This window comes from Aquarana catesbeiana, linkage group LG01 (genome assembly GCF_042186555.1).
Source record: "Aquarana catesbeiana isolate 2022-GZ linkage group LG01, ASM4218655v1, whole genome shotgun sequence".
NCBI classification, from domain to species: Eukaryota; Metazoa; Chordata; class Amphibia; order Anura; family Ranidae; genus Aquarana; species Aquarana catesbeiana.
In genome coordinates this window covers 649,411,534-649,427,311 of record NC_133324.1, presented here as the reverse complement: position 1 = coordinate 649,427,311, position 15,778 = coordinate 649,411,534, and the positions used below count along the sequence as shown (strand labels likewise).

Here is a 15,778-nt window from a genome sequence, read left to right as displayed (position 1 = left end):
ACCTACTGGCCCTGGACCCCAACCTAGGCCATTTGGTCCCGGAAAAGCCCAACTTTACTTTTAGAAGAGCTATCTCCATTGGCGACCAAATTACCAAAAGCGAGTTTAGACCATCGACAATCCACTGTAAATACAGGGGTACTTTTGCCTGTGGCTCATGCCACTACTGTGGCTACATGCTCACCCAAAAAAACCCTATTCTCCCTAATGGGAAACCTTTTTTTCCTAAACATTTCGCAAACTGCAGAACCACTGGAGTGGTCTATCTACTCCAGTGCAACTGTGGCTGTTTCTATATAGGAAAGACCAAACTTGAATTTTGGCGACGAGCTTACAGGCATATCTTGTCCATGAAAACAGCTGACCCCGACCTACCCCTTGGTCGACATGTAACCTTGGTACATGGAGGAAAATTTCCCTCCATCAAATTTTTCATTTTGGACCGCATACATCCTAGCCCCAGAGGGGGCGACTGGAATAAAATTTTACTCCAGAGAGAACTAAAATGGATCCATCTACTTAAGGCCACCACACCTCCAGGCCTCAATGAAGCGGTTTGTTTCAAACCCTTCTTACAAGGCTTTAATTCCGGAGGTATGGAAAAATAGGATCAAGGCCATCTCAAAGGATATTTCTGTTTTCGTAATATTTTACTGCTTTGTTGCAGCTCTTGGTTTTTTCCTGAATTTTTGTACACCAGGCTGTATGTGTGTCTTATACATGTTTCCCCCTCTCTCTCTTCCCCTCCCCCTTCCCCTCCCCCTCTCCCCCCCCAATAATTCCCCCTTCCCCTCCCCCCCCCCCCATTATTCCGTTATATCTTGCACCTGCCATCCCCATATAGATTTTGTTACTCTTTGTTTGGTACCCCCTATGGGACCATGTATTTAGACACACAGCCAGCTTGATTGTTTCCCTTTGATATTTTACCTTCCCCTACTAGTATTTTTTGTTCTCTCTGCCCTTATAGTAGCAATATGTTGTATTCATGTTTGCCATCTATCCCTTAGAGTGTTAATGTATAGGATGTAGTCATGTCTGTTACTTATCTCCTGCCATTATACGTTTATGTTTGTTGTACATATTTGCATATGCATACCTTTCATATGTACTGAAACTGCTTGGTCGTTGCTCATTGTTGTCTTACTATGTAATAAGGTATTTTGCTTACTGTTTCATACAGCAACTTACAATTCCCAATCTTGTGCAGTTCCCCCCCCCCCCCTCCCCCCTTCCCCCCCCCCCCTTTCCCCCCCCCCCTATTTACTGTTTCCCTTCCTTCTCTCATTCCCTTCCCCCTTTCCCTGCCTCTCTGTACTTGGAGGAATACACTATAGGTAACCTTTTGTGATCGGACAGTAGTTACTCTTCTTTAATGATATGTATCTTTGTCTTTTTTTCTTCTGTATTATTTATTGTGACACACTCCCCGCCCCCCCTTGGGGCGCGCCTGGCCAGAGCGGCTGCCCGGCACGGTAAGCCGCCACAGGAATTTCTTGGGCGGCGCTTAGTGAGGTATTAGGGCGCTTTTCCAACTCACGCCCACTGCCTCCATGTTGGCACTCCAGGCGAGCATGCGCTCTCGCCGGAGTGTCACTTCCGTGCCGGTGGGGCGGGTGTGCGTGACGCTGCTCCAAACGCCGTGACGTTCGCGCACGCGCGGTTGGGGCGGCGCCGCGCACGCTCGCCTCGGGGGGTCAGTATTATGCGTCCCAGCTGACGCTGCTCACGGTACAGCTGTGCCTCATCTCTGACGCCAGCTGATTGTGGCAGCCATGCTATTTAAATCAGCCTCACTTACGGCATACCAAGACGCTACACATACCGGACGCTTGGCTGTGAGGTTGTTACCATATACTTTCTAAGGTATGACTTTTTCATTCATTTTTCTTTACCTTCCCTTACTCCAGCATTTTTGTTTCTAGATACTTTTAACACCCCTCTGCTTAGCGATACCAACTGTACACTACCAGTTATGAGCTAGCTCGCACTCTGGTCCCTGCAAGTTGTTTAAAGTATTTTCATATAGGCTGTGCACCAATATACTTGTCCTTTTAAAACTCCATATATTATGATATTGCTTTTAATATTTTCAATTTATCTGCTACAGAATATGCATTATGGATACCCCCAACATACATGTTTAGCATATTTACCCGCTGAGCGTGCTATTATGTATTTACTTTATATTTTGTTTAAACTTTAAATTTAAATTCATATATACACATATTTGTATGTTGTCACTAGGGTTCAAGATGAGCGGGATTTTCCCGTTGTTGCTCTCCTTGATGCGACTCAATTTTGATGCATTTTTAAATATAAAATATATATATACCATCCTTTACATGCTCTCCATTATGAACCTTATCCCTACTCTACCATTATTTCATACATTTAGTTACTTCTTTCTATCTATCTACTATGGACCCTATCTTAAGGTCCCTTCTACATTCTTTTATTTTTTAGGGACGCCTTCCTGTGACCTCAGCACGCCGCTCTGGTTTGTACGCGCCCGGGTCGGGCGGGACGGGAGTATTGCCAAAACTCCCTCCATGGTGACTGCAGCCCACCAACCTGCATCTCTCACCGTCTAAGTATTCTGGTTTACACCAGCTATAACACGTATATTTTCTGCCATACTCTGCCCTTCCTCCATGGCTCTCCTTGCTTTTAGGATACAAATTTTTATAAGCAAATAATTATATATTTTCAGGTAGGTGATGTATTCATCACCCCAAACCCCCCCTTTTGCATACTATTTAGAGATTTATCCATTACCTTATTTTCTTTCTCTCTCTTACTTCTCTCTCAATCAGCCTAGATGAACTCCTCTCTCTCAGATTATGCCCCTGAAGAAGGATTGTACAGAAACTAAGTACCCCGAAACGCGTCGGGCTTGAGAAGAGCTTTTTCATCACTAATTGTTTTGTTTGTTTGCTTATCATGGCTATCATGTAGTCTTCACTATGTTAGTCTAAATATTTACTGCTTGTTTTTATCAAAATGTACCTGTGAATACGAATAAAATTTATACCTTTTTTATAAATGCCCTCTATTCTCTACACACCTTATTAGTCTTTACTTTTGCAAGTGCCAGGAAAGTCCACCCAGGGGAACCCCTTTGTTTTGTTTCTAACACCAGATGTTTGGAGTATCTTTATCTGCTTATTGTAAAACTTTCTGGAATACACATATTTCTATTGTGGTGTAGGATCTGGGCCTGCTGTCCCTCCATTCCTTTTTTTTCCTTCTTTCTCTCTCTCTTTCTTCCTTTGTTTCTCCCTCCATCCCTCGTTCAGCTCAGACTCTAACCACACCCCCTTTGAGTCATGCCCCTTTAAGCCGCGCCCAATATTACGCTTAAACCATACCAATTTGTCGCCACGGCGCGCTTTGCAAAAAGTGTCCCTATAATTTTTTTTACAATGTTGGCAACTATGCCCAGGGATGATAGGAATTTAAGTTTACTGTTAAGCCTCCCGAGCACCGCGAGTCGGCTGCATACAGCAGGAGGCAGGAGCTGAGTGGGCGGGAGCAGAGTGGGCGGGGCAGAACACTCAAGCGCGCCTGTGAAGGGACATCGTTTTGGCACATGAGGAGGCTCTGGAGTCTGGACAGGAGGTAGGAAGGGAGTGGGAGACAGACTGTCATCTGTTTTGCACAGTGCCTGGAAAAGCACCTTGTCCCTGTGCAGAGGGGGACAAGGGCCTCTTACCCACAAGCCCTGCGGCGTTACTTGTGGGAGTGCAAAACTTGAAAAAACTTTTTTGACTTTACTAACACTATAATGTACTGAATGTAACCTGTAGATTTTATTGGCAAATTTTTGTTTTGTTGTTCGAAATTAATATAACCTGTTGCCTGGGTACTGAGCCACATGAGTGTGGTAATCTATTGTTCAATGGCATTAGTTAATTTTTTTTGTGGGGGGGGGCTGTTTGCAGGGGGGGGGCCATACAACATTTTGTTATGGGGCCCTGTCATTTCTAGTTACGCCACTGCCAGGGGGTGTAACACACTAGTGATTTTATTGCACCAGAGTCTGTAAAACATTAGTCAGTTATATTTGTTTTGAAGCTTGGCAACTTCATATATATTTTCTCTATACACAGTCTGTGATTAACAGGCAGAGGGTGTAACACCTTTAATAAAGTTAATTTTTTGGGTTCTCACCAGGTCCTAATCCTCAACACTTTCATATACTCTTTTATTTCCTGATATCCTTTCATAATTAGATCAAAAGAGTAACAGCGCCACGCCACACCTTCCTTATTCATGGATTGAAAACTGGCTACAAGGGCGAGTTCAGAGGGTGGTAATAAATGGGGAGTACTCGGAATGGTCAGAGGTGGGTAGTGGGGTCCCAAAGGTTCTGTGCTGGGACCAATCCTATTTATTTTGTTCAATAAACGACCAGGAGGATGGGGTAAACAGTTCAATCACAGTATTTGCGGATGATACTAAGCTAAGCAGGGCAATAACTTCTCCGCAGGATGTGGAAACCTTACAAAAAGATCTGAACAAATTATAGGATGGGCAACTACATGGCAAATGAGGTTTAATGTAGAAAAATGTAAAATAATGCATTTGAGTGGCAAAAATATGAATGCAATCTATACACTGGGGGGAGAACCTCTGGGGGAATCTAGAATGGAAAAGGACCTGGGGGTCCTAGTAGATGATAGGCTCAGCAATGACATGCAATGCCATGCTGCTGCTAACAAAGCAAACAGATTATTGGCATGCATTAAAAAGGGGATCAACTCTAGGGACAAAGTGATAATTCTCCCACTGGCATTTTTATTATTTTTTTTTTTTTACTAGTAATGGCGGAGATCTGTGTTTTTAAGCGGGACTGCGACATTGCGGCGGACACGTCGGACACTTTTGACACTTTTTTGGGACCACTGACATTTATACAGCGACCAGTGCTATAAAAATGCACTGATTACTGTGTAAATGTCACTGGCAGGGAAGGGGTTAACACTAGGGGGCGATCAAGGGGTTAAATGTGTTCACTAGGGAGGTGTTTCTAACTGTGGGGGGAGGGGACTGACTGGGAGTAGAGAGAGATCGCTGTTCCTAATCACTAGGAACAGCAGATCTCTCTCTACTCCTCTTGTCAAAACGGTGATCTGTCTGTTTACATTGACAGATTCCCATTCTGGCTCTCTGTGGAGCGATCGCAGGTGGCTGGCGGACATCGCAGCCGCCAGCCACACGCATCGGCTCCAGCGTTGCGCGCCCCCTATCGCTCTTAAAGCGCCTGACGTACACCTATGGCGATTCGCGCAGGAGAGTCAACATGCCCCAGTATTATGACGGTGGCTGGTCGGCAAGCGGTTAAACAAATGCCTATGTATGTGAGTCTGATCCAAACACATACTGTACATACTAGTCATACACCAAGAGTTTGGCCACCTAAAATTATCGACTGAAAATAAGGTTTTCAGCATTGTGCTGAAAGAAAAAAAAAAAGTGCCGATAATAATTTGACACGATTTTACAGCGATTTTGACTAAATTTTACTGCGATTTTGACACAATTTTACCTCGGTTATGGTGAATGCATCAAGAATGCATGTGACTCAACACGGGTGCATTTTTTGATGCGTTCTTGTTGCGTTTTCAGTGCTTTTCAATGGGGAGGTGCGTTCTTGGTGCCATTTGCCAAATATGCACCAAAAATGCAGCAAGCAGGATTTTTAACACCACTTCAAAAGGTGCCTATAATGGCTGTCAATAAATTCATAAATTCACAATGTTAATTAAAAAGTCGAATATAATACAATTATTTATAAAAAATTATATATATATATATATATATATATATATATATATATTTTTTTTTTTATAAAAACGTCAATTTCGGTTTCAGAAAAGTGCATCCTGAATTTTCGGTCTCGGTACCAACATTTTTATTTCGGTGCACCACTAGTACATACTATATGTGTGTAAGGCTCCTCCAACCCAATACATACTGTATGCATGCAAAGTAACTCTGTCACTGACGGGAGTCTTGCATTTGTGAGAAAATAGCTCCCTCTGGTGGCGTCCTAACCACACAACTTATTTGATTATATTGAGTTGGGGATTCTTCATTGTGTGGATTGAGTTTCATCCTGAATTATTTACTGGTATGAATGTGGGTATAAAATCTACTGCACTGAATCAAAGGCTCCCCAGCTCTGTATTTTCCTGCTGCCATCATGTTTGGGGGCAGGTATGTGGAATTGGTAACTAAAGAGCAAGTCTTCCTAAGAAAATCTCCCAAATATTGGATGAGCTTAGTTATTAAAAACTGGCTTCCCAAGACACATTTTAATCAAAGAAATATATATTTTTCCTTTTCTTATAGATCATTTAATAACTTCAGATATTTAATGAACTTATTTAATATATTATCTCTTTGTATGTATAATTATAAACATTTTTATAAAAAATAAAATATATATTATTATTATATTTATTATAAATAAATATATATTGTAATGATTTTTTTTTTTTTTTTTTTATAGATGTCGTTCTTAAAAATCAAATGGTCAGTAGAGGGGAGGGGGGGAGTTAAAAAAAAAAAAAAAAAAAATATATATATATATATATATATATATATATATATCCTGATGACTCCTGTATATATGAATCCCCCACCCCACTTAGAAGACTTGTGTGTAAGAGATGATCAGAGCTGGGCAGAGGGAGGGATCGATCCTGTAGTGGTGGAATGCGCTCTGTACTGCAGTTCCGATGACCGGTGTGTACAGTGAGCGGTGACTCCCCTGGTTTCCATGGAGACGCGTCTCGCTGCGTGCACAGACAGGTCAGTGTGTGATCAGCACAGAGGAGGTCATATAGAACACCGGAGCCTGGACACCCCATCCCCTGCACACACAGCCAGCACCCCGACCTGTAAGTCATTCTATGTTCTATATGTGTGCGGGGTACAACACACTGAGATCCGGTCCCCCACCCCTTCTCATGTCTTCATACATATTGTATCAGCAATTAATCTCTCTTGTTCCTATAGTGTATTACAGTACTTAAAGTGATAAACTCAAAAACAAACGTTTAAAGAGGAACTTCATCCCCCCCCCCATATGTGTGATCTGCCCCCCCCCTCACAGCACCATCTTTAACCACTTCACCCCCCCACCCCCCCCACCCCCAGGGCTTTTCCAGCACCTTTTTGTTCACATGTAACAATCAGTATTTTTTGCTAGAAAATTTCACCAAACATTATATTATATATGTTTTAAAGCAGAGGACCTAGAGAATAAATTGGTGGGTGTAGCATTTTTTTTTTATGTCACACCTCCTAGATTGTAAGCTCTAACGAGCAGGGCCCTCTGATTCCTCCTGTATTGAATTGTATTGTACTTATACTGTCTGCCCTAATGTTGTTGTAAAGCGCTGCGTAAACTGTCGGCGCTATATAAATCCTGTATAATAATAATAATAATAATAATATTTGCGCAGCGGCTTTTCAAACACAGATAAAAAAAAAAAAGACTTTTTAAAAAAAAATTTGAATGCAAAAAAAGCACAATACATGACCTGATTTTTTGTAAATTTTACTATCCAGAGGCAACGCTAGAATTACTGCCCATGATCTGATGCTTGCAGTGATACCTCACATGCATGGAATGATCGCTGTTTGCGTGCGTGCGGGACCGACGCCTGTGTTCACCTTTGTGTGCGAGGTGGGGTGGGAGGTGGGCGCAGTTTACATTTTTATTTATTTATTTATTTTATTTTTACACTGTTGCTTTACGTTTTTTTAAAATCACCTTTATTGCTGTCACAAGGAATGTAAACATCCCTTGTGATAGCAATAAGCATTTCACAGGTACTCTTTGTGGAAAGATCTGAGGTCTATAAGACCCCAGATCCCTCCTCTGCCCTTAAAAGCATTTGATCACACTAAGTTCAGTGTGATCAAATGCTTTTCTTTTTTAAAAATGGCGCTGTTTACACTTGGGTAAACCAGAAGTGATGTGACGTCACTTCCTGGTTGCTATATCATAGAGCTGATCTGGTCATTGTTCGGCTCTGTAATCAGCTGGTGGAAGTGCCGGCTGGTTGATCTTCACTCCTGGTGGGATGGGAGATCCCGATAAAGGCGTGGAAGGCGGTGGGAGTGTGGGGGCAGGGCAGCCATCAGCAATTTTTGGGCCTCCTACACAGCTTTAGACCTGGGCCCCCCACCCCCCCCCCCCGAGCCTGACCACCAACATCCCCCAGGGCTTGTCTATGGGCCATCCTACCAAATACGCACACTGGCCACCTCACCTGTATGCACGTAGCCCCCCCTCAATCCTGTATATTTGTCAGCCCCCCCTCAATCCTGTATATTTGTCAGCCCCCCTCAATCCTGTATATTTGTCAGCCCCCCCTCATTTCTGTATATTTGTCAGCCCCCCCCCCTCAATCCTGTATATTTGTTAGCCCCCCCACACACACCTGTATATATGTCAGCACCCCCCCACACACACCTGTATATATGTCAGCACCTCCCCCACACACCTGTATATATGTCAGTGCTCCCCCACACACCTGTATATGTCAGTGCTCCCCCACACACCTGTATATATGTCAGCGCCCCGCCACACACACCTGTATATATGTCAGCAACCCCCCACACACCTGTATATATGTCAGCACCCCCACACACACCTGTATATATGTCAGCACCCCCCCACACACCTGTATATATGTCAGTGCTCCCCCCCACACCTGTATATATGTCAGCGCCCCCCACACACACCTGTATATATGTCAGCGCCCCCCACACACACCTGTATATATGTCAGCGCCCCCCACACACACCTGTATATATGTCAGCGCCCCCCCCACACACCTGTATATATGTCAGCGCCCCCCCACACACACACCTGTATATATGTCAGCACCCCCCCCACACACAGCTGTAGATATGTCAGCGCCCCTCCACACACACACCTGTATATATGTCAGCGCCCCCCCCACACACACATGTGTATATATGTCAGCCACCCCCCCACACCTGTATATATGTCAGCTCCCCCACACACACCTATATATATATATTCAGCACCCCACACACACCTGTATATATGTCAGTATCCCCCCACACACACCTGTATATATGTCAGTATGCCCCCACACACACCTGTATATATGTCAGTATCCCCCCCACACACACCTGTATATATATGTCAGCGCCCCTACACACACCTGTATATATGTCAGCGCCCCCCCCACACACCTGTATATATGTCAGCACCCCCCACCCACACACCTGTATATATATCAGCGCCCCCCCACCACATACCTGTATATATGTCAGCCACCCCCCACACACACCTGTATATATGTCAGCCACCCCCCACACACACCTGTATATATGTCAGCACCCCCACACACACCTGTATATATGTCAGCCAGCCCCCACCACCCTGTATATATGTCAGCGCCCCCCCACACACACCTGTTTATACAGTATGTCAGTGCCCCCCCACACACCTGTATATATGTCAGCCACCCCCCCACACACACCTGTATATATGTCAGCGCCCCCCCACACACACCTGTATATATGTCAGCGCCCCCCCACACACACCTGTATATATGTCAGCACCCCCCACCCACACACCTGTATATATGTCAGCGCCCCCCGACCACATACCTGTATATATGTCAGCCACCCCCCACACACACCTGTATATATGTCAGCCACCCCCACACACACCTGTATATATGTCAGCACCCCCCACACATCTGTATATATGTCAGCACCCCACACACACCTGTATATATGTTAGCCACCCCCCCCACACACCTGTATATACATCAGCACCCACCTGTATATATTTCACTGCCCCCCCCCACACCTGTATATATGTCAGCCATCCCCCTACACACCTGTATATATGTCAGCCCCTACACACCTGTAGATATGTCAGCGCCCCTCCACACACACACACACCTGTATATATGTCAGCGCCCCCCCACACACATGTATATATGTCAGCACCCCCCACACACACCTGTATATATGTCAGCGTCCCCCCCCACACCCCTGTAGATATGTCAGCGCCCCTCCACACACACACCTGTATATATGTCAGCGCCCCCCACACACCTGTATATATGTCAGCCACCCCCCCACACACCTTTATATATGTCAGCACCCCCCACACACACACCTATATATATGTCAGCCACCCCCCCACACCTGTATATATGTCAGCTCCCCTCCACACACAACTGTATATATGTCAGCACCCCCCACACAACTGTATATATGTCAGCACCCCCCACACACCTGTATATATGTCAGCATCCCCCCACACACAAACCTGTATATATGTCAGCCACCCACACACCTGTATATATATGTCAGCCACCCCCCCCCACACACCTGTATATATGTCAGCCATCCCCCCACACACACACACCTGTATATATGTCAGCCACCCCCTCACACACCTGTATATATGTCAGCCATCCCCCCCACACACACCTGTATATATGTCAGCCACCCCCCCACACACCTGTATATATGTCAACGCCCCCCCCCCCACACACACCTGTATATATGTCAGCCACCCCCCCACACACACCTGTATATATGTCAGCGCCCCACCACCACACACCTGTATATATGTCAGCGCCCCCCCCACCACACACACCCGTATATATGTCAGTGCCCCCCCGCACACACCTGTATATATGTCAGCCACCCCCCCACACACCTGTATATATGTCAGCGCCCCCCACACACACCTGTATATATGTCAGCGCCCCCCCACACACACCTATCTATATATCAGTGCCCCCCCCCACACACCTGTTTATACAGTATGTGTCAGTGCCCCCCCACACACCTGTATATATGTCAGCCACCCCCCCACACACCTGTATATATGTCAGCGCCCCCACCACACACACCTGTATATATGTCAGTGTCCCCCATCCCCACACAGCTGTAGATATGTCAGCGCCCCTCTACACACACACACCTGTATATATGTCAGCGCCCCCCACACACCTGTATATATCAAATAGAGATAGAGAAGAAAAGCAGGACTTTGCGTGAGGCAAGTTGGTGGAAGTGTCAACTGGATAGTATATGCTGAAGTGAGGTATCTGGGGTAGGTCCTATACATAGTTATGTCCACAAAAAGTAAACAGGTAGTAATAGTATAAAGGTTTAATTACATAGGTTCTGGCACCAAATACAGTCATTAATAAAAACATCCTAAGCAACATTTCGGCATATTATAGACAATATATTGAAAGGCATAACACAGACACTGGTTGTATAGTTACAGGAAAAAATACATTGTATACTAAATGGGTATGTGCATCAATAGTTATTAACTCAACGCGTTTCTTGGCTTATAACCAATCATCAGGAGTCCGATGCAATGTCAGCTGCATTAAAACAATGGAACATGTATTAATATGTGAACAGATATATAGGAGAAAGATGCAAAAGAATTCAAATTTGCATTCCTACTCACGAACAGTGTCTTGATCTGTGATAACCTGAATCCTATAGCGCAGCATTGGTCTGGGTCTCCAAAGTCTCCCCCGGGGTTGAGGCAGAAAGCTCGCCCCAGGAAACCATCGGCAACAGCCACCAAAGTGACCAAGGTAGCCATAGGGGCCGCCAGGCAGGGACAAACAACCGGGCCAACATGCCCTGAGATGGCTGTGAAGAAAATAGAATGGGTGTGTGAACATGGGACCAAACGTGAAATATAATGGGTGACACCATAGTGGGAAACCAAAAAGTGAATGGATATACGTGTGACCGGAGCCAGAAAGGACAAGGAAGAGAAATTGAAGTATGTAGTAAGAGTGAAGGAGAGAGAGTGTGTGCAGCTAGGAGGCCAGTAGACCATAGTAAAGGTGTACAACAAGTTACCTGTGTGGTGAAAGAGCCGGGCCAGGCCAATTGCCCCACATCCGTAGCGAGACCCACATTTTTTGACACACCTGTATATATGTCAGCCAACCCCCCACACACCTGTATATATGTCAGCGCCCCCCCCCCACACACACCTGTATATATGTCAGCCACCCCCCCACACCTGTATATATGTCAGCTCCCCTCCACACACAACTGTATATATGTCAGCACCCCCCACACACCTGCATATATGTCAGCATCCCCCCACACACCTGTATATATATGTCAGCCACCCACACACCTGTATATATATGTCAGCCACCCCCCACACACCTGTATATATGTCAGCCACCCCCCCATAGACCTGTATATATGTCAGCCACCCCCCCACATACCTGTATATATGTCAGTGCCCCCCCCACACACACACCTGTAGATATGTCAGTGCCCCTCACGCACAAACCTGTATATATGTCAGCGCACCCCCCCGACCCTGAATATATGTCAGCCACCCCCCCACACACCTGTATATATGTCAGCCATCCCCCACACACACCTGTAAATATGTCAGCCACCCCCCCACACACCTGTATTTATGTCAGCACCCCCCCCCACACACCTGTAGATATGTCAGCGCCCCTCCACACACACACACCTGTATATATGTCAGCGCCCCCACACACACCTGTATATATGTCAGCGCCCCCCCACACACCTGTATATATGTCAGCCACCCCCCCTCTCACACACACCTGTAGATATGTCAGTGCCCCTCCACGCACACACCTGTATATATATATATATATATGTCAGCGCCCCCAAACACACCTGTATATATGTCAGCGCCCCCCCCACACACCTGTAGATATGTCAGCGCCCCTCCACACACACACCTGTATATATGTCAGTATCCCCCCACACAACAGTATATATGTCAGCCACCCCCCCCACACACCTGTATATATATGTCAGCGCCCCCCCACATACCTGTATATATGTCAGCCACCCCCCCACACACCTGTATATATGTCAGCCACCCACCCCACACACACCTGTATATATGTCAGCGCCCCCCCACACACCTGTATATATGTCAGCCCCCCCCACACACCTGTATATATGACAGCGCCCCCCCCACAAAAACACACCTGTATATATGTCAGCCACCCACACACACACCTGTATATATGTCAGTGCCCCCCACACACCTGTATATATGTCAGCCACCCCCCCACACACCTGTATATATGTCAGCCACCCCTCCACACCTGTATATATGTCAGCTCCCCTCCACACACACCTGTATATATGTCAGCACCCCCCACACACCTGTATATATGTCAGAAACCCCCCCACACACACCTGTATATATGTCAGCCACCCACACACCTGTATATATATGTCAGCGCTCCTCCACACACCTGTATATATGTCAGCCACCCCCCATAGACCTGTATATATGTCAGCCACCCCCCCACACACCTGCATATATGTTAGCGCCCCCCCACACACCTGTATATATGTCAGCCACCCCCCCCCACACACACCTGTAGATATGTCAGCACCCCCCACACACCTGTATATATGTCAGAAACCCCCCCACACACACCTGTATATATGTCAGCCACCCACACACCTGTATATATATGTCAGCCACCCCCCACACACCTGTATATATGTCAGCCACCCCCCCATAGACCTGTATATATGTCAGCCACCCCCCCACATACCTGTATATATGTCAGTGCCCCCCCCACACACACACCTGTAGATATGTCAGTGCCCCTCACGCACAAACCTGTATATATGTCAGCGCACCCCCCCGACCCTGAATATATGTCAGCCACCCCCCCACACACCTGTATATATGTCAGCCATCCCCCACACACACCTGTATATATGTCAGCCACCCCCCCACACACCTGTATTTATGTCAGCACCCCCCCACACACCTGTAGATATGTCAGCGCCCCTCCACACACACACACCTGTATATATGTCAGCGCCCCCACACACACCTGTATATATGTCAGCGCCCCCCCACACACCTGTATATATGTCAGCCACCCCCCCTCTCACACACACCTGTAGATATGTCAGTGCCCCTCCACGCACACACCTGTATATATATATATATATATGTCAGCGCCCCCAAACACACCTGTATATATGTCAGCGCCCCCCCCACACACCTGTAGATATGTCAGCGCCCCTCCACACACACACCTGTATATATGTCAGTATCCCCCCACACAACAGTATATATGTCAGCCACCCCCCCCACACACCTGTATATATATGTCAGCGCCCCCCCACATACCTGTATATATGTCAGCCACCCCCCCACACACCTGTATATATGTCAGCCACCCACCCCACACACACCTGTATATATGTCAGCGCCCCCCCACACACCTGTATATATGTCAGCCCCCCCCACACACCTGTATATATGACAGCGCCCCCCCCACAAAAACACACCTGTATATATGTCAGCCACCCACACACACACCTGTATATATGTCAGTGCCCCCCACACACCTGTATATATGTCAGCCACCCCCCCACACACCTGTATATATGTCAGCCACCCCTCCACACCTGTATATATGTCAGCTCCCCTCCACACACACCTGTATATATGTCAGCACCCCCCACACACCTGTATATATGTCAGAAACCCCCCCACACACACCTGTATATATGTCAGCCACCCACACACCTGTATATATATGTCAGCGCTCCTCCACACACCTGTATATATGTCAGCCACCCCCCATAGACCTGTATATATGTCAGCCACCCCCCCACACACCTGCATATATGTTAGCGCCCCCCCACACACCTGTATATATGTCAGCCACCCCCCCCCACACACACCTGTAGATATGTCAGCGCCCCTCCACACACACACGTATATATGTCAGCGCCCCCCCACACACCTGTATATATGTCAGCCACCCCCCCCACACACCTGTATATATGTCAGCGCCCCCCCCACACACCTGTCTATATGTCAGCCACCCCCCCACACACACCTGTAGATATGTCAGTGCCCCTCCACGCACACACCTGTATATATATGTCAGCCACCCCCCCACACACCTGTATATATGACAGCGCTTCCCACACACACCTGTATATATGTCAGTATCCCCCCACACACCTGTATATATGTCAGTATCCCCCCACACACCTGTATATATGTCAGTATCCCCCCACACACCTGTATATATGTCAGCCACCCCCCCACACACCTGTATATATGTCAGTATCCCCCCACACAACGGTATATATGTCAGCACCCCCCACACACCTGCATATATGTCAGCATCCCCCCACACACCTGTATATATGTCAGCCACCCACACACCTGTATATATATGTCAGCCACCCCGCACACACCTGTATATATGTCAGCCACCCCCCCATAGACCTGTATATATGTCAGCCACCCCCCCCACATACCTGTATATATGTCAGCGCCCCCCCCACACACACACCTGTAGATATGTCAGTGCCCCTCCACGCACAAACCTGTATATATGTCAGCGCACCCCCCCGACCCTGAATATATGAAAGCCACCCCCCCACACACCTGTATATATGTCAGCCATCCCCCCACACACACACCTGTATATATGTCAGCCACCCCCCCACACACCTGTATTTATGTCAGCGCGCCCCCCACACACCTGTAGATATGTCAGCGCCCCTCCACACACACACACCTGTATATATGTCAGCGCCCCCCCACACACCTGTATATATGTCAGCGCCCCCCTACACACCTGTATATATGTCAGCCACCCCCCCCTCTCACACACACCTGTAGATATGTCAGTGCCCCTCCACGCACACACCTGTATATATATATATATAT

At 46.8% G+C, this 15,778-nt stretch overlaps 1 protein-coding gene across 2 annotated transcripts in view; it reads left to right on the top strand.

Moving 5' to 3' along the window:
* The first annotated feature begins 6,679 nt into the window (after positions 1–6,679).
* STPG2 (sperm tail PG-rich repeat containing 2) overlaps positions 6,680–15,778 on the top strand; it is a 1,021,190-nt gene continuing 1,012,091 nt past the window's right edge. Inside the window, exon 1 of one of the 2 annotated variants that reach the window (XM_073601209.1) lies at positions 6,680–6,819. In XM_073601209.1, coding sequence (XP_073457310.1) covers positions 6,788–6,819 — 32 coding nt within the window. In that variant the 5' untranslated portion in view covers positions 6,680–6,787. Of the gene's footprint in view, positions 6,909–15,778 lie in introns of both variants that reach the window. The other variant, XM_073601213.1, reaches the window with a different exon arrangement.